Raw genomic sequence first — 24,388 nt, 5'->3', positions numbered from 1 at the left:
TCTCATCACATAAAGTTAAAATGAATTAATATTGAATTACAGATGATAAATGTTCAATATTATGTAAAATTATAACACTTAATTAGAAAAATTGTTTGAATATACCTGGAGGTACAGAAGACCAAGAGTTGTCAAAAGTTCAGGGTTTTCAGGAAAAGACCTAAAAATAAAACAAAGAAAGATTATGTTTTATAATGACTGTGTTAACCACCCCCCCCAAAAAAAAAAATGATGATAATAGAATATAAATGAAATGACCCAAACCTTAAAAAAAAATCTGTATTCATTTTATTCCCCTAAATTCCTAAAAAATTAAAAAGAAAGAGATGCATCGAGGTATAAGGCAGGGTATTACCCTCTTTTGAAATCATAGATGTTCTGTGATACATAATGTTTATGGTATCTTTCTGAATCAATGTATTGTATGTATCAGTCTGACTGCATTCATCAAGTTTATCCAATCAAGCTATTACTTCATCTACAGGCCAGAATCTTTTAAGACTCACAAAAATAAATTGTTACATATTTGTATGAATTAATTAAAGAAAATCAGATTAACATGTTATCTTTTACCCTATGATAAAGTTTAAAATAAGATTACATATATTTGTTTTCTTTTATTAATGTAACTAACATAACTAGCATCGAAATACTTCAACTTTTTCACTCAACCAAAAAAATATTTTGATTGATCCCAGTAACTTCCAACAACCAAAATGCCCGGAAGGTTTGTAGAGGGACCAGCATGCTTCAGTAGGCAATGGGTATAAACATATGCGGCAGAAACGGGGGTCCTGTCCCCCCCCCCTAAATTTGAGGTGGGGGGACAGACCCCCCTAAAATTTCTGTTGATCACCTTTTTTTTCTTTGCTTGTTTTGTTTCCTGCATTCTCCCCTAAATTCAGGTGGACCCCCCCCTAAAATTTTTGTTGATAACCTTTTTTTTGCTTTTCCAATTTTTTACCTGTCTCCATCCCAAAATTTCAGGTGGACCCCCCTAAATTTTTTGGCTTCCACCACCAATAGGTATAAATACTTTTCAGATGATAGACTTACTCAACAGCTCTTTTATAAACATCAGTAGCCATTTGGATGTCTCCTTCCATCAAGTATATCTTAGCAAGCATTACATATGATAAATCGTGTCTGTTATACTGGATGGCTTGCTTTAGGTACTCCTTGGCCTGAAATGCATAAGAGGTAAAGTCAAATTAGTGCTTTCAAACATCTCCTGTTAGAATATTACAATATTTACTCGGAACCACTGAATAAACTGTGGATAATATAGATAATAATAGTCCAACAAATTAATATAGGGCACACATAAATACAATTTTGTTTATATATGACATACTTGGGTATTTTTCTATCTGAAATGCATTCCTGAATGATTGCACTACATGGACCTTCTCAAAACATTCATTAGCATCTCAGACATAACAGAAGATTATGAAATAAAATTGTGAATACTACTAAAATTGTGAGTGTAAAATCCTATCCTGTTATAAATTTCAGGTCTTTCAATAATTCTTTCATTCCATGGTGGATACCAACATTTTGTTTTTTTTCCACTACATTGCTGTTACCTTGAGATACTCTTTTAAATACATGTAGCAGACTCCTAGATTATGAGCGATCTCCCAGTCTCTCTCCGTCATCCGAGATGCTTCAGAATAAACATCTATGGCTGCCTTGTGCCTTCCTAATAGGAATCTAAGGTGAAAAGAAAAATGACCTCATCGGAATCGCGCCTCGGAATAGAATATTTCTAGATAGATGGCGCTATATAAATCTATGGGATAAAATCTTTTCAAGTGGCATGGCACAACCTTAAACTTTTCTCTCTTGTTTTAGAGAGGAAATAAATGAAGAATCAAGGTTGTATTGGGAGTGGATATCTCTTCTTTTTTTCCGTTTTCACTTTTGAATTAAAAGGTTTCAAATGATCATGCTTCAAATTAAATATATTCTGTTCCTAAAGATGTGAAACATGACAACATCCCTAACTATGCCTTACAATGCATAAGGTGATTAGTGTGCATAATCCGGTGAAGGAATAATGATGAAGATGATAGAAATAATAACAACAATTAAAAAATGAATCAAAATAGGTGAACTTGTTGATATGGAAAGTTACTTACAGAGAGCGAGCAACTTGCTTCAGGTTGTCTGGATTTTGAGCATTAATCAAGGCACATGTCTGAAAGCACTCTAATGATTCCTGAATCCTGCCTTCTTGTCGGAGGATAAGAGCTTGGACATAGAGGGCGTACTCACATAGGCCATTTGATTCCTGAAGCTGGTCCTTAATTAGAGCCTGGTTGTTGAAAAAATAAAAACAATAATAATCTCTGAAATACACTGAAATCAGTAAGCTAAAGACAAATATGTTCAATAACAAAAAAAGGGACAAAAGGAAAACAATTACAGAAGTAAATTTAAGTAATGAAGCTTGAGGGTAATATGAAATTTATTACAAAATATACAATTTGTATGAACACAAGAAAACAGAAAGCATTACATACTTTGATTTTCCTGAATCAGGATTTCAAAAACCCAACAGTATCCTAATGCAAAGTGGAATTGAAATAGATGCATCTTACTTCTTAAATTCTTAAATGCATCCCTAATTTGATGAAATCCACACTATGCATACATTATACACATATGCATCATATCTATCTTTTTTCAAAACGTCATAAAATTGTGATTCATATATGCGGTTGTCGAGAATGACATAAAAGATTAAGTTAACAGGAAAAACATAAGGTGGGTGTTTCATAAAGCTGTTTGTAAGTTAAGAGCAACTTTAAGAACGACTGGTAATCCTTTCTTGTGGAAAATGGTATATTCATTGGTGATTGTTAAGGTTCACCAGTCGTTCTTAAAGTAGCTCTTGACTTATGAACAGCTTTATGAAACAGCCCCCTGGCTTGATAATTTGGTCACTGGAGAAAAAATGTATGAACGTCTTTACATAATCACTCTTAGTTGCCTTGTTTACATAATGAATTATGTTCATTTATCTAGAAGAAAAAAAAGACCTCTTGTGAACGGATAGATATTTTACCTATTTTCATTTACTCTAATATACATGTATTTGTAAATTACTCAATACAAAAATGATTTCATATAACAAACATACATTTTTAGGGCTCCCAACATAAGTCCCTAATGATCATTACAAAATGACAATGAAAGATGTACAAGAATAAGTCCTTACGCCATCAAATATCAGCAAAACTGATAATTAACCCATTTTACCTTGCAGTTCTCAAATTCTTTCTTGACATAGTGAAGATGAATTAACCAGTTTCTCCTTTCAAATACTGGAAGTTCAGGAGCTTCAGAAAAGTAAAAAGGAAAATTGTAAATTATGACAAATAAATAACTTCTTTCTTATCTATTTAATATTACAAAATATACTTTAAAAATATATACAAGATGAACACTCATTTCCATGTCCAATGTCTATTTTGGAGTGGAAAGGGTAAGGGATGGTCATTCATTCCCTCTGCTCCAGCAGGCATTCAAACTCAAATTATGTGTATTTTGTTTTCAGGTTTATGCTTAGAATTTAGACAACTAAAGAATGGACAATCCATCTTTATACACCACTGAATAAGAATTGTCTTTTGCAACCGTTTACTCTCCGTCTGTGGTCAAAAAGGGGTATAACTTCAGAAAAAAAGAAAGCAAAAAAAAAAGGTTTACTGTAACTGAAATGACCCATTAAAAATTGTCTAGTTTTATTTTCCATTTATAATTGACTCCCCCGGCCCCCCCCAAAAAAAAGAGAAATATATATATTTTCAAATATATAAATTTAATAAAACTTAGAAATAAAAATATGTAGTGGGAAAATGCATTAGTGACATAATGAATTAAATGAGTACCACGTTGCCATAACATTTTGCACTTGGCCCTGTGATATGCAGGTTTGTAGATATTTGAGACAACAAAACTGGATGAATGGATGGACAAAAAAAAATGCCTACAGTAAGGATATATGAGTGGAAGCAGCAAAAATAAATCTAAGTGGTAGAACTTTCAGTCTCTTAGCTTAGATGCTGGTTGACCATTACCAAAATCATTGAAAGACTTTCATGTCACTGGACCCAAATGCCTGACAAGGGAAGCTTCTTACCTTTCTTACCCCTGACCCTTGCCTGAGGTTTTGGTGGAGGGTTGTCAGAGTATGGAGTACTTGCTTCAGGGACTAAATCTGAAGGTTTCTTTGGCTCAGGCTCCATTCTCATTGGCGTGACATATTCCTCTTGAGCTAGCTGTAGAAAGGAAAAATTACAATCCTCAATTAAACCACAGGGAGGAACATTTGCACATTGTTTATATCCTTTTTTCTGTAGAGGAGTATCATTTCTTCACCTTGTGCTAATCAAGCAGGCTTTACTTGCTCATGTGGAAGCGCCATGGTGTAGCGGTTCTGACACTCGCCTTGTAATCAGAGGGTCGTGTGTTTGAATCCCACCATGGCCTAGCGACCTTTGGCAACGCATCAATCCACACATTGCCACTCTCACAGAGGCGTGAAGCGGATGGTACCGGTAGTGAAGTGTAGTGGAGCCTATCCAAACCCTTGCCTGAGGTACATAATTACCAACCCTCAAGAAATTTACGATCCTCATCATCTAATCTTTTACAAATTCCAGTTGCTTAGAAATCATGAGGGGAACTGGGGCGGTATTCTGAAAACGTTCTTATCTTAATTTTGTTCTTATCTACGTCACTTTCTTAAATTGGTATTCTGAAAACGTTCTTATCTTTTGTTCTTATCTTTGTTCTTATCTTGCTTTCCATCCAATGCTGAGCGCGTAAATTTACAACTCGCGCATATAATACCAAAGCGCGCTAAAAGATAAGAACAGAATGTAGATAAGTGGTATTCTGAAAACGTTCTTATCTTTTTTCGTTCTTATCTTTCACGATATTTAAGATAATATTTAAGATAGCTAGAAGGTTATCACATCTCACGATGTCCGCGTTTTTTCCTCAAAATTGATGGCCTCTAGTAGTAACAAATACCCACAAGTATTCCTCCCACCATTTCTTTCATTCACCCTTTATTTTGCCCGTCTCTTTTTTCTATCCCTTCTTTCTTTTCCCTTTTTTCTTCCTTTCTATCTGTCTGTCTTTCTTCCTTTCTATCTGCCTGTCTTTCTTCTTTTCTGTCCGTCTTTCTTCTTTTCTTTCATTCTTCATTTATATCTTTTCTTTTGTTCTGTTTGAATCTTTTAATTTCTTTTTTTTTTCTTTTGCTTTGTTTCATTTATACTTCATCTTTCTTTTTTTATTTTCCCTTTTCGTTTTATCCCTTTCTTTTTTTTTTCTTTACTGAGTATTTTGTCTACTTTTCCCCCGTTTCTCTTCCTTTTCTTTCTTTTTCCTTTTTCTTTCTTTCTTTCTTCCTTCACTTGTTTGTAATCTTTTTATTTTTCTTCCTTATTTTTCTTCCATTCTTTCGTTTTTATACAAGCTTTTCCTTTTTTAATCATTCATTTTATTTTCCCCCTTTTTCTTCCTTCCCTTTAATAATTCTTACTTTTTCTTTCTTATTTTTTTTATTTATGCTTTCTGACACTTTTGTGTCTTTTTTACTCACTTTCTTTTTTTTCTTTATTTTGCTCATTCTTTTTTTGTTCGTTCTTTATTTACTTTTTTCTTTACTTTCTTTCTTCTCTCTGTCTTTCTTCTATTAACTTTTTCTTTATTCTTCTTTTTTTTTCATTTTCTTTTCCCTACTTGATATTTTCCCTTTTCTTTTTCTTTCCTTTTTTCTTTCTTTCTTTCTTTGAATTTACCTTTCTTTCCTTTATCTTTTTGTAGTCTTCATATTTGCCTTAATTTTCCTTTCATTATTTTTCTCTCATTTTTATTTCTTTGTTTAATTTTCTTTTTTTTCTCTTCCTTCACTTTTTAAATTTTTATTCCCTTTTTCTCCTTTTTTCTTTCTTTCTTTCATTTGTTTTTTTTAGACTTTTTTTCTTTTTCGGTTCCTTGTTACTTTATTTTATCTTATTAATTTGACCTTTTTTTATTTTTTGTGTGTATTCATTTTAGTTAATTTTTTTTTCATTTTTGTGCCTTCACTTTATCATTGATAATTGTTCTATTTCTTTCTTCCGTTTCCTTCTTTTATTCATTCTATTTTCTTTCTTTTTTAATTTTTAAGTTCTTTTTGCTTGCTTTCTTTCGTTTACTCTTTATTTTTTCATTATTTCTGCTTTGTCCCTTTCATCTTTTTTTCTGCCTCATTCTGACCCTTTTCTGTCTTCTTACTTTCATACCTACTTACTTTCTTTATTCATATTTTGTTCTTTATTCGTACCTGCTTTATTTACTTTTCTTTCTTTTTTTGTGCACGTGGACGTCTCGAAATAATAAAATCAGTCATTGCGTATAAAATGCCTATTTCGCGCAATGCGCCAGAAAGAGTGAACGCGCAGCGCCCATGATATTCTCTTCACATAAGGAACGCTCTTATTGGTTAAACTGCCAATATAATGCGCATTTTGATTGGTAAAATCTTAAAAATGGGCGTGTTGGAGATAAGAAGGGGGCAGTCCTTACAGAGATAAGAACGCGTTAAGAAGATTTTCAGAATACCGATTTGCAATGATTTTAGCGTCTTCTTATCTCAGTGAGATAAGATAAAAGATAAGAACAAAGATAAGAACGTTTTCAGAATACCACCCCAGGCCTTTGCTCATGCAGGGCCTAGCCTGTGGAATTCTCTCCCACAAATTTTGAAAACCCCAACCGAGTCCAGACTTCAGTGACCACCTTCAAGGGCAACCCAATGTATGAACAATTTTTTACTGTGACCTCTGGTATGTTCACTATATTTTTCTTCTAGATTGAGTTTTGTACATTGATCATAATTATCAATAAGTGTTTATATGTTTCAATCATAACACCCCTACATGTAACTCTTCGATACGCCAGAGTTGGGATTTTTAACTGTTGAAGTCGTTGTGGATAGGAAAGCTTCCTTAATTTAGGGACCAATTTTGTTGCCCTTCTTTGTATGTTCTCTAATGCATGTATATGTTTCTTCAGTACAGGGTTCCACACAGCATGGGCATACTCAACTTGTGGTCGGACAAGTGACTTATACAACAATGCAAAGTTATTTTTATCTAGATACACAAAAGTTCATCTGATCAAGCCCATAAGCCTGTAAATAAATATTTATTAGCTGATGCAAGTATTCTACAATTCACGATATTCATCAGCCAATTGATTTTTTTTTTTAAATTGGCACTGCTCATGATATCATCGCCCGATCTTATATGAACAAAGAAGGAAAATGGCGACAAGATCATCAGTGAGTATCTGCTCATCTTCTTACATAATTTTTTGTAATATATACAATATTTATCGTTTTTAAGTATAAATAAATGTATGTAATGGGGGAATTTGAACTTGTTGTCCATGGACATAAGTATGTGGCTAGCAAGTTAAACAAATCAAGTATTGTTTTCTCCAAAAACGCTTCTTCGTGTGGCCCTATGCCTTGCCGCGCCAGGCGTCAGTGGGGAGTAAGCCTACATAGAGTAGATGACTTTTACTCCCCAGACACCTCCAGGCTAAAAGAAGTCACCGCCGCTGATGAAATGAACGGCAATGAATTGAGTGGTGACTTAAACCAGGATAATGTCGCACCAAAAGCAAATAAAGGAAGGTGCCTTCTTTACTGACCTTATTCAACTTGCCATAATAATCAACTCTTGTAATTAAATGTGGGCAACAACTACATGTCAGAAAAGACAAATACTTTTATTACTTGACCTCCCTCAAAAACGCTTCGAATATCGCACCTTTCTTCATGCCCTCTCCATGTAAACGGTCACAATCAGAGCCTGGTGAAGTATAACCTACCAGATCTTCAGTCACTTACACCAGACCCAATTCCTTACTGCCAATAGAAGAAAACAGTAAAAACGGCAGTAAACAACGTGGTCATACTTGAAACCATGGAGGCAATCCAAGCAAAGAAATCACTCTCATTCTGGACCTCCATCAACATTCGAGATTTCTCAGGCATGCAGTAATTGTCAGAGCACAGCTACTAAGCCAGACATGTCCAGTGCAAACAAGACTTGTTGAAATAAAGAAGACCACAATAGTCCAATGCAGGCTCTGCAAGAAAGAAGCAGAAGATGTTGTCCACTTTATATCATCATGTGTTCACCTAGACACTCACAGACAAGATTTCTGCAATAAGCTTAGAAGCAAACGCCTGCCAGATGAAATCTACTCTCTCTATGATACAACCAAAGGAGATGCATTCACAACAGCGGTGTTACTCCCATGGCCATGCTCTCTTTAGTCTTTAGTCTTTACGTCACCTCCCAACATAATGATGTGCTTATTTGCTTACATTGACTTTCCTTTATAAACTTCATATTAGCCGTATTACATCTCTCTCCTCTCTGTAATTACTAACTACTGATGGACATTCTTTGTGCAGCACCTTGCTGTTGATCTCCGATATAAGCGGAGGAAGAGGAAGATGCCATTAGACTTACAGTTACCCATGTTAACTGCACTTCAGAAGCCAGCTTCAAGGCCGAGGTGCAGAAAATCCAATTGCGCTAAGACTGGGCTGATTCTATGATGGGCCATTGGGGGGACCTAAAGGCAAAGGTACGCACTTTGTTTTCAAACAATAACAAGTGGAATGCCTCTGGCCGTCTCACCTGCATCACACAGTTCAATATAGCAGCAGTGCTGACTTTGAAAACTACTCTAACTCGCACAAGATGTTCAGTGATACATGGTTACTATTATGTCCACTTTTTATGAACTAGACCAATAAACTTACAGAGATATGATGGTTATTCAACAAAAAAAACCAACATGGCCAAAGTTCATTGACCTTACATGACCTTCGACCTTGATCATGTGACCTGAAACTCGCACAGGATGTTCAGTGATACTTGATTACTCTTATGTCCAAGTTTCATGAATTAGATCCATAAACTTTCAAAGTTATGATGGTAATTCAACAGATACACCCGATTCGGCCAAAGTTCATTGACCTTTGACCTTGGTCATGTGACCTGAAATGCGCACAGGATGTTCAGTGATACTTGATTACTCTAATGTCCAAGTTTAACGAACTAGACCAATAAACTTTCAAAGTTATGATGGTAATTCAACAGATACCCTCGATTCGGCCATAATTCATTGACCCTAATTGACCTTTGACCTTAATCATGAGACCTGAAACTTGCACAAAATGTTCAGTGATGCTTGATTACTATCATGTCATTCATATCATACATTCAATGAAATGAGCACAAAACTTGTATTTAGTGAGAAATATAAAAAAATACTTGGGTGCAGGAAACAGTAACCGTTTCTAACACGTATTTTATGTATTGTCGCCTATATCATGAGGTCCATACATGTTAATGTTGGACCTCATAGTCATTGACATTGGTACTAGGAGTGATAAAAACAGCATGCGCGCGATGAGTGGTGCGTAGCTTTAGGACCAGCGCAGCTTTAGGACACCCTACCATACATGTACGATGATAGTTGATACACCAACCTGGTGGACTGGGGTGGTATTCTCCATGTTCCCAGGTCATTTTATCTTTAAAATATTTTATTTTATCTCTTAAAATGAAATTGGTATTCTGAGATGAGATTTTATCTCTCAGATAAAATTTTAGATTTTATCTTGCGTATCTACAGATGATACGCAGCAGAACAATGCCTGCGTACACATACCCATCGCGTATCTGGCCATTGCAACGCAGATGATGTGCTTGCACCCATGTTACTTTGAAGAAAAAATAAAATAAACTTAAAAGAGGGTAGGCCTAGAGGCTATTTCATCTCTGCGGCATTGATTTCACCAATATTTCTAGGTGAATTAACCCCAAATGGTGACATGAAAATGAAGAAAAATTATATATTTATTGAGAATAACACCTTAACGTTGTTCCTGTACAATCAGGGAGTATTTCATAAGACTTTTCTTGACTAATATTGTCTTTGAAATGATGCTTGAAAAGATGCGATAAAGCCTACACTTCGAAAAAAGATGAGAGTATTGTCCTTTTTGTTAAAACAAAATCTCCGTAAAGACGCGTAAGCGTATAGTGCAAGCGTATTTGAAGTCAATAAATTGACGCAATCTCACCCCTTTGCCACACCTCCTGGCGGAATGGATTTTAATTGGTTGAGTGATATGAGAGAGCTATAAAAGCACGTTTCTAATTGGATATTGATTAAAAAATAGGACTAGGTGTGTCTTACAGAGACAAAATGAAGATAAAATGGTTCTCAGAATAGGCCTACCAATTCGGAGAGATTTTAAGCAGAGCTACCATGTCTCACACATTGCGCGTGAGACTCACTCATTCAGGGTCCGTCTCACGATCTCACGCATGGCACCCATTTTTCTCACGCATCGGGACCCGACAGAAAAAAAAGAGAAAAAGTAGCATTATTCGCCAGATTATACGACTGGCCGACCGCCTTCGCGTCTAGCCCGGCACGCGAGACGAATCAAAAGTGCAGTCAGCGCACAGCTAGTACGTGATACGATGAATAGCGTGCGTGCATCGCATGGTTTTGAAGCCCATATCTCATGCGCGCGCACCTTTTCGCAACGTACGAGTGTCACTTGTTCACTGCTACCATCCTGCCTGTGGAGAATCTACAGGTAGGACTATGGCATGCCAATGCTGTATTGAGCACACACTTTAAAAAATCATTAAAATATCACTTTTGTGACCAAAATTACTAATTTCCATACAGTTGCAATTTATTTTTCATTAGTAACTTGGGAATAATTATTGTATTCACCAGAGCGCTCAAAAACTTGAATTTTGGGCATATTTTTGTGTACGCCCTCTATTGGTGGAAAGTAATATGGCAAGAAAATTTTCATTTTTTGATCTCTATTTTTAATTAAGAAAAAAATGATTTAAAGAATCAAATTTACTTACACATGACTTAAGAGCCAAGTTGTATGACGAATAGGTGTAATGGAAACTGTCAGTGTAAAAAAAATCAAGCATTTGTCCCAAAGAAAAAGAGAAAATAAGCCAAACAATGCCACCCTTATTTTGCCACACATGGATATATAACTGAGAACAAGGTTATCATAACCTTGTTCATTGAATGAGTGACGAGTGTAAGTACATGTAGGATGGGGGGTCGGGTGTCCGGACACTTTATCTTTTTGAAGCCTTCTTGTTTGTTTGTAGATTACACTAAAAATATGAATTCATTATGGTGAGACTACCACATATCGACCACTTCTTTTGAAACCGACCACCTTGCGCGCGTTAAAATTATTGCGTATTACAAACGATACGCGCGGGAGAGTAGGCGCAGTGTCCATAGAAACGGTAAAAATCGATTTTTCGAGAAAAAAAGGAAGCAACAAAAAGTATAAATTCAGTAGAATTAATCAAAATTGTATTGACCAGACCCAAACCCCGCTGAAAAACCAAGAAATGCGATAGGAAACGGCTTTAGAACAAATTTCCGTCGTCAATCGTCGAATCATGTACCGGAGCTCGCAATGGAAGTAGTGAGACGATCATTTAGCATGTTGACATCATAGAACTGATTTGGAAGAGTTAAAATTCTTCGCCACCGCGACAAGAATCGGCCGTAAACTTAGTGTATCGCGGGTGGTCGGTTTCAAAAGATGGGTGCAAATGAGCAAATGTAAAATCGTCGTATTCGTTGTTCGTCGATATATACGCGGATTGAATTGGAGTCGCCGTGCGAAACATGGGAATCTGATCTGCTTAATTTTCTGCACAAATGAGACGAAAACTGGGTAAAATTGATGAATATTTTCGCAGATACGATGCTTAGAAGATTAGGTGGTCGATAAGGGGTAGTTCCAACCATACTTGTAATCATTTTGTATTTTGTAATTTATAATATTTACTAACATTTTGTACTAAAAATTGATGAAACTTCGCTTGTAAATTTTTCCAAATGACATTCTAAAATTGATCGTCCGGACACACAACCCGTCCGGATACATAACAACTGGGTATACTGGCCGCGCGCGCACAGAGACGTCGAGTCATGAAAATCTCACGCATTACATTTTTTTGAACTTGGTATCTCTGTTTAAGGGTATTTTATCTCACTGATTTTAACGGAGATTTTAAATGATTTATTTTATCTGAGATAAAATGGATCTCAGAATACCACCCCTGTACTTTAACGGATGATGAAGAAATACCGGTAACAATTCATGAAAACGGTTGTTCGGTAATACGATCCACTTCCATACCATACACAATCATGAGCATGTGGGACCGTGCAAAAATAATCGCCAATTTTTATTTGACCGACGCTTTCTCGATAGAAAATACTTTCTTTAGGAAAGTCATGAATTTAGACAATTGTTTATCATTTCATGGTTATTCCGGCTTACCTTTAGAATCCAATGTCATGAATCGATTACAAAAATCTCTAGATTTTAAAACGAGAAAAACAATGGATACGACGTACTTTTTCAGAACTTTATACTTACTAAGTCTTTGAGACAGAAGTGGATACATGGATACACATGGATACGAGGATACGTGGATACTACTGGGATACGTACGTGGATACGTAGGATAAGTGGATACATGGATACGAGGATACGCGGATACGTGGATACGAGGATACGCGGATACGTGGATAGGAGGATACGAGGATACGGCCGGGCATCTGGGATATTTGTGGAAAAGGGGGAAAGGAAGGGAGAGTCCAGGGTGACCAGATTTCACAAAATGAAATACGGGACAATTGACAAACGAAGATCAACAAAGAAGCCCACAAAAAGTGTGGGCTTCTGAGAATCCATAGTATAATTATAAGACTTTTGGAAAAAAATATAAAGATTAGAAGGGAAGGTGAACGAAAGAATGAAGGAGAGAAACAAAAGAGATGATTGGGAAGGAAAGAAAATAAAGGAAAACAGAAAAAATAACAGAAAATTAGAATAAAAGAAGCATTATGAAAAATACGAGACATTTGACTTCCTCCTGCTCGTACGCACGGGCGTCCGTCGATATAACACATAATATTTTTATGAAAATATGCACCTTTTTTCTTAAAAGTTGATGGAGAGGGGGGAAAATTAATCGTATCAAGTCGGGGTATTCAGTAATGAGTACAGGAGAAACTATATTTCACTGATTTTTATGATTCATCCCATTTGATTAACTCATCTATTCGTGTTTTGTGGCTAATCTTTCCCTTACGCATTGTTTTTTGGCAGAAGTTCTATGGAAAATGCACCTTTTTTCACACAAACTTTGAGACACTCTATATTCATTCCCCCCATTGCTCGAGAATGAATGGGCAGTTAACGACGGGGTTAAAGATTTATTGAAGAATGGAATGTATATTTCATGAAAATGAAAGCCATTTCCCCATTGGATGTTATCTTCAATACGTGTTTTTTAGATGAAGTCAGTTATCGAATAGGCTCTCCTGGCATTTGAGGTCTCTATCGGTGACGTCACTCAGGATCGTCATGCCTGGACCATCGGCCAGGCAGGGGTCGCAATGGTATATGATTTATGCATAATGCACTCGATATATACAATAATCTTGTCCTCCCGTTCAAATGAATGTGAAACTCATATAATTTCCATCACAGCATTCAACAGGAGTACTGTAGTACACATTTCTTTGTTATAAGTGAATTAAAGTCCCAGTGAGTTTGCCTCACCCCTATTGTGAAAATGTATCACCCCTAAGTTGTAACACAGTCAGCTGTTTGCACTCAGGGTCACTCCGTGACCTGTGTGTGCGTTCAAGAGTTGTACACGATTTTCTGTCTCATTTAGGCAGAAATCTTTCATAATGAAAAAAATAATAAGAGATAAAAAAAGGTTTCCGTCATTCTTTGAAATGAATGTAGAAAGAAAGAAAGGAAGGAAGGGAAGATTACTTAATGTCTGAAAGACAAAATAAAGGAGGGAATTAAAGGGGGAAAGGTGAGAAAAAGAAGGAGGAAAGAAAGAATGAAGGAAATAAACATGTTTCCTTCATTCTTTGAAAGAAAGAAAAGAAAGTAAAAAATAAGGGAAAAGAATAAGAAGGGAAAATAAAGAAAGGAATAAAGAGTGGAAGGGAAGAATGAAGCTAGGAGGAGAGTGTTACGATATCAGTATGGATATCTAAGCACTCCATACACCCCCCGCAACATGGATACCATGCCTGTTGATTGACCTGCCTAGCTGGCCTGTATAATAAACCTGTATATACGTTCATACCAAAGTCTCCACCAGAGTCCTTTGTATTGGATCATGGTGGCAGCTGAAACCAGTGATCGCCTTTGAAATGACAGGGATCAAGTAACCAGATACTGTATTGTTGGGAAGTAAACTGCATGTCTTTTTACCGAAATTCGCATGCTTCATATATAACCTATGGTAGTGGATCGTATTACCGAACACTTTTCATGAATTTGATCATATCAAACACATTATTCCAATAAAATTCACCAAACTTTCACCATAAATACACAAATACCTACAAAATATAAATATGCAGAAATTTTGCCGAAATTGTTTTTCATTTTTACGACATCAGCTTCCAATCGGACCCCTCTTCGCAAGTGAAAAATTTTGGTCACTTGAAAAGGTATCGTATTACCGAACGTGTGTTTTCTATGGGAAAAGTTGGGAAAACAACAAAGTCACTGATGAGCTATTTTGACCATATTTTATTGTTTTGAGGATATAAAGACTTCGAAATTGTGTTTTTGATAATTTTTCATAATTTTTCTATTTAAGTTCCCTTTGGAAGGAAGTTGCAAAGGTTTGAGGGTATTTGATTATTTTCTGACGCATATGATGCGCGCGTTCGGTAATACAAGGCCGGTCGGTAATACAATCACTCACTATACTTACTAACCCAACGGGTGCCCGCTAGCCCCGGCTATCGCATCGCTCATGTACCGTACTGTGCATACCCAATGCACTGTCACAGCAAATCACAGTGTTGTGAGAAGGAGCGAGATGCTAACGGTAACTGTAAACAATCAAATATAGCCTGAATAAGTTATAACTGTGTTCAATCACTGGCACAGAGGTCTGCATCATAAGATCAACATACACTAAAAGTTGATAAAACCTAAATTACTTAATGTTCTGGACTAGAGTGTGAACAATGAATTAATATTTTCCTAATATTAATTGTAAATCTGGAGTGTGAGAAGTGAGTGGGAGTGACCAGCATTTTCACTGCATGAAACACCTAATGACATTCACACAGGGCTGTGAGTGCGTTACAGGTATCATCACCAGTCGACCTGTGACTGTAAGGAGCGTTCACACGTGGATATAATCAGACATTAATATCTACACTCATTCATTTAAATACCTAATACGTACAGCGAACATACACAATGAGTAGTGGAAAATATCCAGAAATGAACTGGGAGGCAACAGACCTACCCGAAGAGTTCCAGCTTTTCAGACAAAGAATGGAGCTGATTCTAGCAGACCAAGACATAACTGATCAGAGAAAAATGGCTATAAAAATCAAGATTGCTGTAGGCAATGAAGGCTTGCGTCGAATCAATGCATCGGGGCTATCAGAGACCGATAAAGAAAAACCGCAAGAGCTATGGAGACTATTAGAGGCACAGTTAAAGGTCAATATCAATTTTCGCATACACCGCTTAGAGCTAATGCGGTACAGGCAGAAACCAGATGAAACGATCGATGAATTCGTAACCAGGTGTAGGGACAAAGCCAAAAATTGCGATTTCGAGGAAGCTGAGTTAAATGAGCGAATCATGGAGCTAGTGATTGCGTCAACTCCAAGTCTCGAATTCCAAAAGTCATTGCTAGATCAACCGAAAGGTTACAAGGTCGAACAAATTTTGGTAGAAGGTCGTAAATACGAGGCAGTTGCTGCGAGCCGACAATGTCTCGAGACACTAGACCCTAAACAGAATATCGATTCGTTCAAGCGTAACCAGGGACGAAAAGCATGTGGTAACTGCGGACGTTTCCACAAACCTCGTCAGTGCCCTGCGTATGACGACGAGTGCCGTGCCTGTGGCACCAAGGGCCATTGGGCCAAATTCTGTCGTAAATCGAAAAATGATCGTAGTCGTAAACAGAATCGTAGATCAGACACGGTATCTGATGATCGGAAACCAAGACAAAACAAATCACGATCAAAGTCGAAAAGTCGAAAGAGTAAACCAATAAGCGAAATGGACATAACACATGATACTACCACAGATCATGATCATTATCAATCTACAGATAGTCCATTCAACGTAGCACAATTCGACACCATACACACTAATGGACCACACACAGTTGTAAATCCAGAAGGTACTGTAGCATTTGCTAACATTGACATAATATGCCCACAGAGAGTAGGTCAACATAAGCTTTACCTAAAAGTGGACTCGGGGGCAAGTGCTAACACTATCACAGTACGTACCGCCAAAGCAATTTACGGTCCAAAGTGGGAATCAGTAGTGAAACAAACAACAATAAAACTTATAGCTTACGGAGAGACACAAATTCCATGTAAGGGTACACTAGACATAAAGTGTAGATACAAGAGTACAAAATGGTCAACACATACATTCTATGTAGCAGACGTCAAGGGTCCAGCGATCCTAGGGTTGTTAGGTTGCACTGACCTTGGAATTATCACAATTCACTCAATGGACAACAAAACACCTACAACCAATCCTAAGCCTCAAACACCTATCACAAGTGTAAGGGATCTCAAACAAGCATATCCAAATCAGTTTGACGCTATTGGTAGTTTCCGAGGGAAGGCAATGCTTCATGTCAAGGATGATGCTAAACCTACCATAGACGCACCCCGCAAGTGCAGCGTACACTTGAAAGACAAAATCAAGGCGGAACTGGACAAAATGGAGCAGCAAGGAGTCATCAGAAAAATTGAGTACCACACCGATTGGTGCAGCTCCATGACCACTGTTGTGAAGAAAGATGGATCCATCAGGATTTGTCTTGACCCCAGGAGGTTAAATGATGCCTTGAAGAGATGCCCGCACAAGGTACCAACCTTGGAAGAGGTCCAACCTGTCTTCGCAGGAGCTCAGTACTTCTCTAAGTTAGACGCGAAGGCTGGTTACTGGTCGGTTCACCTATCAGAGGAGTGCCAGGATCTCACCACATTTCGTACACCATTTGGAAGGTACTGCTTCCAAAGACTACCATTTGGGTTATGTACTAGTCAGGATATCTTCCAGCAGCATATGGATAGGATTGTCCAAAATGTGCCAGGCTGCATATGCATCGCAGATGACATAGCGATCATAGGAAGAACGGAGGAGGAACACGATAGGAACCTCTACTTACTCATGGAGACAGCAAAGCAAGAAGGCTTAGTGTTCAACAGCTCCAAATGTACTATCAAGAAGGAAGCCATCAACTTCTTTGGTTCCAAGTACACTAGATCAGGTATCTACCCAGATCCGAGCAAGGTAGAAGCTATCACATCAATGCCATCACCCAAGGACAAAGAAGATGTTCAGAGATGCTTAGGATTATTCACATACCTAGCAGCATACATTCCTAACTTCTCAGAGAAGTCAGCGCCACTTCGAGAACTTCTACACAAGGAAGTACCATTCATCTGGGACGATGATCATGAACATTCCTTGAACAGCCTGAAAAGTGCAGTATCATCAGGTGCATGTCTACAATTCTATGACCCAAAGAAAGAGACAACTCTTGAGGTAGATGCATCGATGAAAGGGCTAGGAGCATGCCTGCTCCAGCAAGGCAAACCAGTTGCATTTGCATCCAAAAGTCTTTCCACTGCACAGTCCAACTATTCCAACATAGAGAGGGAAACCTTAGCCCTAGTGTTTGGTATCAACCGCTTCCATACATATCTGTTCGGGAAGGAATTCACCGTCATAACAGACCACAGACCATTGGAAATGATATGGAAGAAACCTCTTAGAAGTGCACCACCACGTCTACAGAGATTGCTTATCAAAGTCCAAGGATACCGATTTCAAGTCAAGTATCGACCAGGAAAAGACATGATTCTTTCCGATACCTTGAGCCGACTTCCTAATCCCAAGGAAGCACGCGATGTTCCGCTAGATGTCAGAGTGGAATCCATCTGCTCTGAAGCCGAAGATTCGCACCAGATTGACTTGATATACTTCGGACAACACAAGAGAACAGAGCTTCAGAGAGAAACAGCTAATGATCCTGTTCTCAGATCACTATGGCAAATAGTCACTCAGGGATGGCCTGAGACCATCCAAGAATTGCCGACATCCCTTCGTCAATTTTGGTCTTACAGAGATGAAATCGGAGTATCACACGGAGTACTCTTCAAGGGAAGTCAAGTCATCATACCGAAGACACTAAGGAATGACATCCTTAGACAGCTTCATCTAGGACACATGGGAATCGAAAGCACGAGACGACTTGCTCGTGAGACAGTGTTCTGGCCAAACATCAACAAGGACATTGATCAGCTGATAAAGCAGTGTGAAACATGCCAGAAACACCAAGCAAGACAGCAGAAAGAGCCACTGCATCCCCATGATGTACCACCAGCACCATGGACCAGACTGGGAAGTGACTTGTTCATGCTCAATAGACAAGAGTATCTACTTGTTACTGATTACTATTCCAAGTATCCGATCATTGCTAAGCTAACCGATACATCCAGTGCAGCTATAGCAAGACAGATGACGGGAATCTTCAGTCTGTTCGGTCCACCAGAAGAGATTGTGTCCGACAACGGTCCACAATTTGTAGGGAAACCATTCCAAGACATGTGCAAGAAGTGGAATATCAAGCACATCACTTCTTCACCGCACTATCCAAGATCCAACGGATTAGCTGAGAGAATGGTTCGTACAATCAAGAATCTGTTGACAAAGTGTTCTCAAACTAGCCAAGACAGCCAACTAGCCATGATGCACCTGAGAGCAACACCAGTTGACAATAACTTGAGATCACCAGCAGAGATGTTGTTTGGAAGACCCATCCGAACCACATTGCCAAGTCACTATCTTTCGAGAGATTCTACTGCCACCGAGTTTCTCTTGAATAGGCAAGACAAAATGAAGGAAGTGCATGATCGACATGCAAGTTCTGATCTGCCACCACTGCATGTAGGACAGCCAGTGAGAGTTCTGCATCCAAGAGACAACACTTGGATACCAGCCAAAGTATCCAAAGTCTGTGAAGAACCTCGATCCTATGAAGTTTCAACGCCGAATGGAGGAATCTTGAGGAGAAATAGATCTCACTTGAGGGAAATTCCATCCACCAACCCAACTCCGAAGCGTGTCAGGTTCGACGAAGAAAACCACTCCACAGAAACTCAACCAGAGGAAGACAACGTCCAACGAACACCAATGTCTAACTCTAATCAATCTCAACAGACACACTCACAAACCACGAGGTCTGGACGCACTATTCGCAAACCAGAGAGATTCATGTTCGACGATTGAACATTATGAACACTCTAAACTCTCAAACAAAGAAGAGAAAGAGAAGAAAGAAGACAACACTGAAGACATTAGTGTAGTTTTAAGTTTATTATATGCATGTATAAACATTGTACATTATTTTTGGTATGTCAAGATAGTGTTTACGAAATTATCAAAAAGACACTATAACCAAAACTTATTGTTTGGAAATATTGATTTCAGGATCAATCCGGTTATCCAAATTATTTTCAGTTTTGCACAAGATTGAAGTTATGTAAAATTGAAGATGCATACAGTTTATCACAAATTGGTATTATTCTCACAAACCAAACAGTTTCTATATTATATCTGATAAATCATAACTAAGCCAAATTACCAAAATTTGCAGACTACCAAAAGTATTGTTTGAAAACAATATCATTGAAATTTGAAATTCTCAATCTTATCAGAAGAAGGGGGATGTTACGATATCAGTATGGATATCTAAGCACTCCATACACCTCCCGCAACATGGATACCATGCCTGTTGATTGACCTGCCTAGCTGGCCTGTATAATAAACCTGTATATACGTTCATACCAAAGTCTCCACCAGAGTCCTTTGTATTGGATCAGAGAGAACGAAAAAAGAGAAAATAATGGAAGGAGAGAAAGAACGAAAAGAAACAGGAGACGAAGAGAGAAGGATGCCAAGGTAATTATAAGGAAAGAAAGAATGAAGGAAATAAAAAAGTATATTTGATAAAGAAGGAAAGAAAGAAAAATGAACAGGCAGAGAGAGAGAAAAGAAAATGTCTAGGAAAGAAAGATAGATGGAACAAAAAAGGCAAGCAGAAAGGATAGGGTATATATAAAATAAAGAAAAAGGGAAAGTTCAAACTTCAAGTAAACAAAAAAATCCAATCATCTAATAAAAATCATAATTTTATTTGGTGTTTTTTAATGTATTTTCAAAATTTTAAACATAAAATGTTTTAGAAATGAATAAAATTTCAAAGTGAAAAATATTGTCAAACTTAAAAATTAGATGAAACATCGCGGCATCGTGCACACCAAGACTCAAAACGAAAGCTGAAACAATTAACTAGATCTATGAAAAGTCAATAACATGTTCCTCCGATTACATCTCCAAATCATTAATCTCAGAATCCATAGTATAATTATAAGAATTTCCCGCTGATTTTGTGGTTATTTTGGTGGAAAAACTGTCATGTGAGATGTTTGCACCATTGAGAATTTGCTTCGATCCTCCATGCCTAGCTAGTAGCCTGCCACACACAGGCAGGAGGCCAGTTCGTTTGCAATGTATTAGGTTAGCAAGAAATCACCGCAGAACTTGCAAAAGTTTACAGTTATCGATTTAATTGTTGTCCCTGCTTCGTCAGCTGTTGGTTATTTAATGAAAATTCGCCACTTTTAAATGTATTAACTACATTTTGTTCAATATTCTGAAATACGGGACAAATAGGCGTCCCGGGAAGGGTTATTTGTCGGGACGCCGGGACACAGGAGCAAAATACGATTTCCACACAAAAAACGCGCTTCGGACTGATTGTGTATATACAAAACGTGATTAAAATATGACATTTCTGATCGCAATAGGCCCTATAACATATTTTTATTCGCGCTTTGCACTCGAATCGCTAAGTTTAGTCAGATAACATTCCTCTTCACCACTTCAAATAGCGCTAAGAAAGTCATGTCTTTTCATAAACCGGTCACTTTATTCAATTTTTATCTAGGTATAAATTCATGAAATATTAGAAATTACATTTAATAATGAAGAATTAAGAATAAAACGAGTCATATAGGACTAATACTTATTCGTATTTATAATCAGAACGAGACATTCACATAATAACCAACCAATGAAAGTCAAATCCAATTTGTGCTCAAAACGAAATATTATATCAAAGGCGTCATTGCATGCCGATGTTCTGTTACAAATGCAGTTCTAGTACTCCATGCTCTTTTGAAAGTCTTCTGGATATATAAGTAGGAAGATAATTTTTTTTTAAATAAGTAACTTATATGCCAATGATGCAGTATCTCATTCACAAAAATTTTATTGCACTCCCTTACTTCTTATCCCTATTTTTCTTCATTCTCTTCTCCCTCTTTTCCTTTCTCTTCATCAAGTTCATTCTTTCTATAATTTTTGAAAAAAAATAAATTATACAATGTATGCCATTCATGCAATAACTCATTCACAAAACTTTATATTCACATCTTTCTTAAAAAATCGGACAAAAAAATTAATTATCAGGTCAATTTTGAACTATTAAATCTCTAGTTTTAAGTTAAAAATGATAAATAGAACGACTCATATTAGATAATTCATAATCAGAACGAGACATTCACATTGACGAATGGCTAAGATACACCCAGGGAGTAGGAATGACTGCTTAAATCCGATGACCGAATCTGTAAGTGTTTAAGTAAAATTGGTTCTTTAGCGCTTTTTAAACAACGAGATAAAAGCGCAACAAGACATAGCCCTGAATGAAATTAATTTGTTTAAAAAAGGGATTGTGATGTAGGCCTTATACGATGTGTCTCGTTGCAATCACAAGCAAAGCAGGACGGGGTGAAATTAATCGTCGAATTGTAACCATGTCAAATATGTCTCTATGCGACATGTTTTGAAATTGATTGGTTATTTCAATATAACCAAAACGTCTCAGTGTGGTATATCGTTCTTAATATCCCCTTTCTTACTATTTTGTTGTTATCTGTTGCTCGTGTCTTATTACTTATCACTGAGCTGTACATGATTGTAATTGGTTTGCGTAATATATGCAAAAACTTCAAAAGGCATAACTTTCTTATTTTACATATTTTTTTGATGAAATTGGCTTGTTACTTATTTTTCTACTTATTCAAATCAATAATTTTTGAGGTAAAGACTTCACCTTTTATAAGCTGCATATTCGTATATGTTATTATATTAGCCTTTACTGAAAAATCTATAATAATCCAAATAGTTTATGTTTTGTTTACTGAAATCAACTTAATTAAATAAAATCAATTCTAAAAAGGATTAAAATTTATACGTCAAATTGTAATAATATGGGCTTAGGCAATTGATACATGTTTCTCTATAAAGAGAGCAGCCAATTTGGAACAATTCACTAAAGTACCCTTTTCTATCTTTCTCTCAAGAAAAATACAAATTAAAAACGATGTAAATTATCTGGCAGAAAGGGTAATTAGGGTGTGTGATGCTTCGTTCTAAAAGTTCTTTTAGTATCATGTACTTCTTTATGTGGCTTCCATGTTCTAGAGTATCAGGAACTCCTTGATGTTCCTTCATAGTACCAAAGTATCCACGTATCAGCTTATCCACGTATCCAAGTATCCATGTATCCAAGTATCCATGTATCCAATAGTATCCAAGTATCCGCGTATCCACGTATCCAAGTATCCATGTATCCAATAGTATCCACGTATCCGCGTATCCACGTATCCAAGTATCCATGTATCCATGTATCCAATAGTATCCAAGTATCCACGTATCCGCGTATCCACGTATCCAAGTATCCATGTATCCAATAGTATCCAAGTATCCACGTATCCGCGTATCCACGTATCCAAGTATCCAATAGTATCCAAGTATCCACGTATCCACGTATCCGCGTATCCACGTATCCACGTATCCAAGTATCCATGTATCCAATAGTATCCAAGTATCCACGTATCCGCGTATCCACGTATCCAAGTATCCATGTATCCAATAGTATCCAAGTATCCACGTATCCGCGTATCCACGTATCCAAGTATCCACGTATCCAAGTATCCATGTATCCAATAGTATCCAAGTATCCACGTATCCACGTATCCGCGTATCCACGTATCCACGTATCCAAGTATCCATGTATCCAATAGTATCCAAGTATCCACGTATCCAAGTATCCATGTATCCATGTATCCAATAGTATCCACGTATCCACGTATCCGCGTATCCACGTATCCAAGTATCCATGTATCCAATAGTATCCAAGTATCCACGTATCCGCGTATCCACGTATCCAAGTATCCATGTATCCAATAGTATCCAAGTATCCACGTATCCGCGTATCCACGTATCCACGTATCCAAGTATCCATGTATCCAATAGTATCCAAGTATTAGTATAAGTATTCATATCCATAACATAAAAATCTCCCAGTATCCCTGTATACATATCAACGTATATCATTCCTTAACCAAAACATAAACATCATCAACATGATTATATACCTTTGCACATGTCCTCCATCACGCGCCCCCTCATTGATCCCTTCATAAATCTTCCCTTTATAAGTCCTCTCATTATACATCTAATATTGCTGCCACTCTCTCTTATACATCAACCCCCGGGCATCAACCATATTGGACAAGTCGTGTACCCGTACTCCTTACGGGGCTATCCCCCCCCCCCCCCTATCCTTTATCCATCTCCCTATTAATTCGTTCACGAACGTAGAGGGCGACAAAATTGCTATCATTGCACAACGGCAGCAACAATTATAGGAGGTTGCTCTTGTAATCGATTCATGACATTGGATTCTAAAGGTACTCCGTTATTCCTAAAACGCTAAAATGTAAATAAATGCCACACAAAATTAGGAAGGAGAAGAAAACATCAAAATATGGCGTACCCTTTCCTTGGCAACAGCAGTTTCGTCGGCCATTTCGCTCATAACACTTAACCTCACCTCCAATTATTTATTTACTACTCTGAAAGTAACAGAAGTGCACCCCCCCCCCTTTGAAAGTGAAAACCTTTTTACTTTCTTTTTTCTTTTTTTTTTGCTTGTCAAACTTTTCCTCGGGGAAAATGTGCCCGCCCCCCCCCCCTTTACAGATATTTTCAGTATAAGATATTAAATAGAATAAGCTTCTAAACAAACTTACATAAGATAAAGTTTGTTAAAAA

At 37.2% G+C, this 24,388-nt stretch overlaps 1 protein-coding gene across 1 annotated transcript in view; it reads right to left on the bottom strand.

The window, feature by feature from the left end:
• The window catches only part of LOC121407547 (Bardet-Biedl syndrome 4 protein-like), a 30,540-nt gene extending 6,371 nt beyond the window's left edge, over positions 1-24,169 (bottom strand). The window contains exons 1-7 of the mRNA XM_041598681.1: positions 24,111-24,169; positions 4,148-4,286; positions 3,265-3,344; positions 2,142-2,317; positions 1,587-1,713; positions 1,057-1,184; positions 106-160 (exon numbers count right to left, since the gene is read on the bottom strand). Of these exons, the coding sequence (XP_041454615.1) occupies positions 106-160; positions 1,057-1,184; positions 1,587-1,713; positions 2,142-2,317; positions 3,265-3,344; positions 4,148-4,286; positions 24,111-24,152 (747 nt within the window). The 5' untranslated portion in view covers positions 24,153-24,169. The remainder of the gene's footprint in view (positions 1-105; positions 161-1,056; positions 1,185-1,586; positions 1,714-2,141; positions 2,318-3,264; positions 3,345-4,147; positions 4,287-24,110) is intronic.
• Between the last annotated feature and the right edge of the window lie 219 nt (positions 24,170-24,388).

Source organism: Lytechinus variegatus, chromosome 2 (assembly GCF_018143015.1).
Source record: "Lytechinus variegatus isolate NC3 chromosome 2, Lvar_3.0, whole genome shotgun sequence".
Lineage (NCBI taxonomy): Eukaryota > Metazoa > Echinodermata > Echinoidea > Temnopleuroida > Toxopneustidae > Lytechinus > Lytechinus variegatus.
Note: the sequence above shows the minus strand (reverse complement) of the source record. Positions and strands in the feature narration are given on the sequence as shown.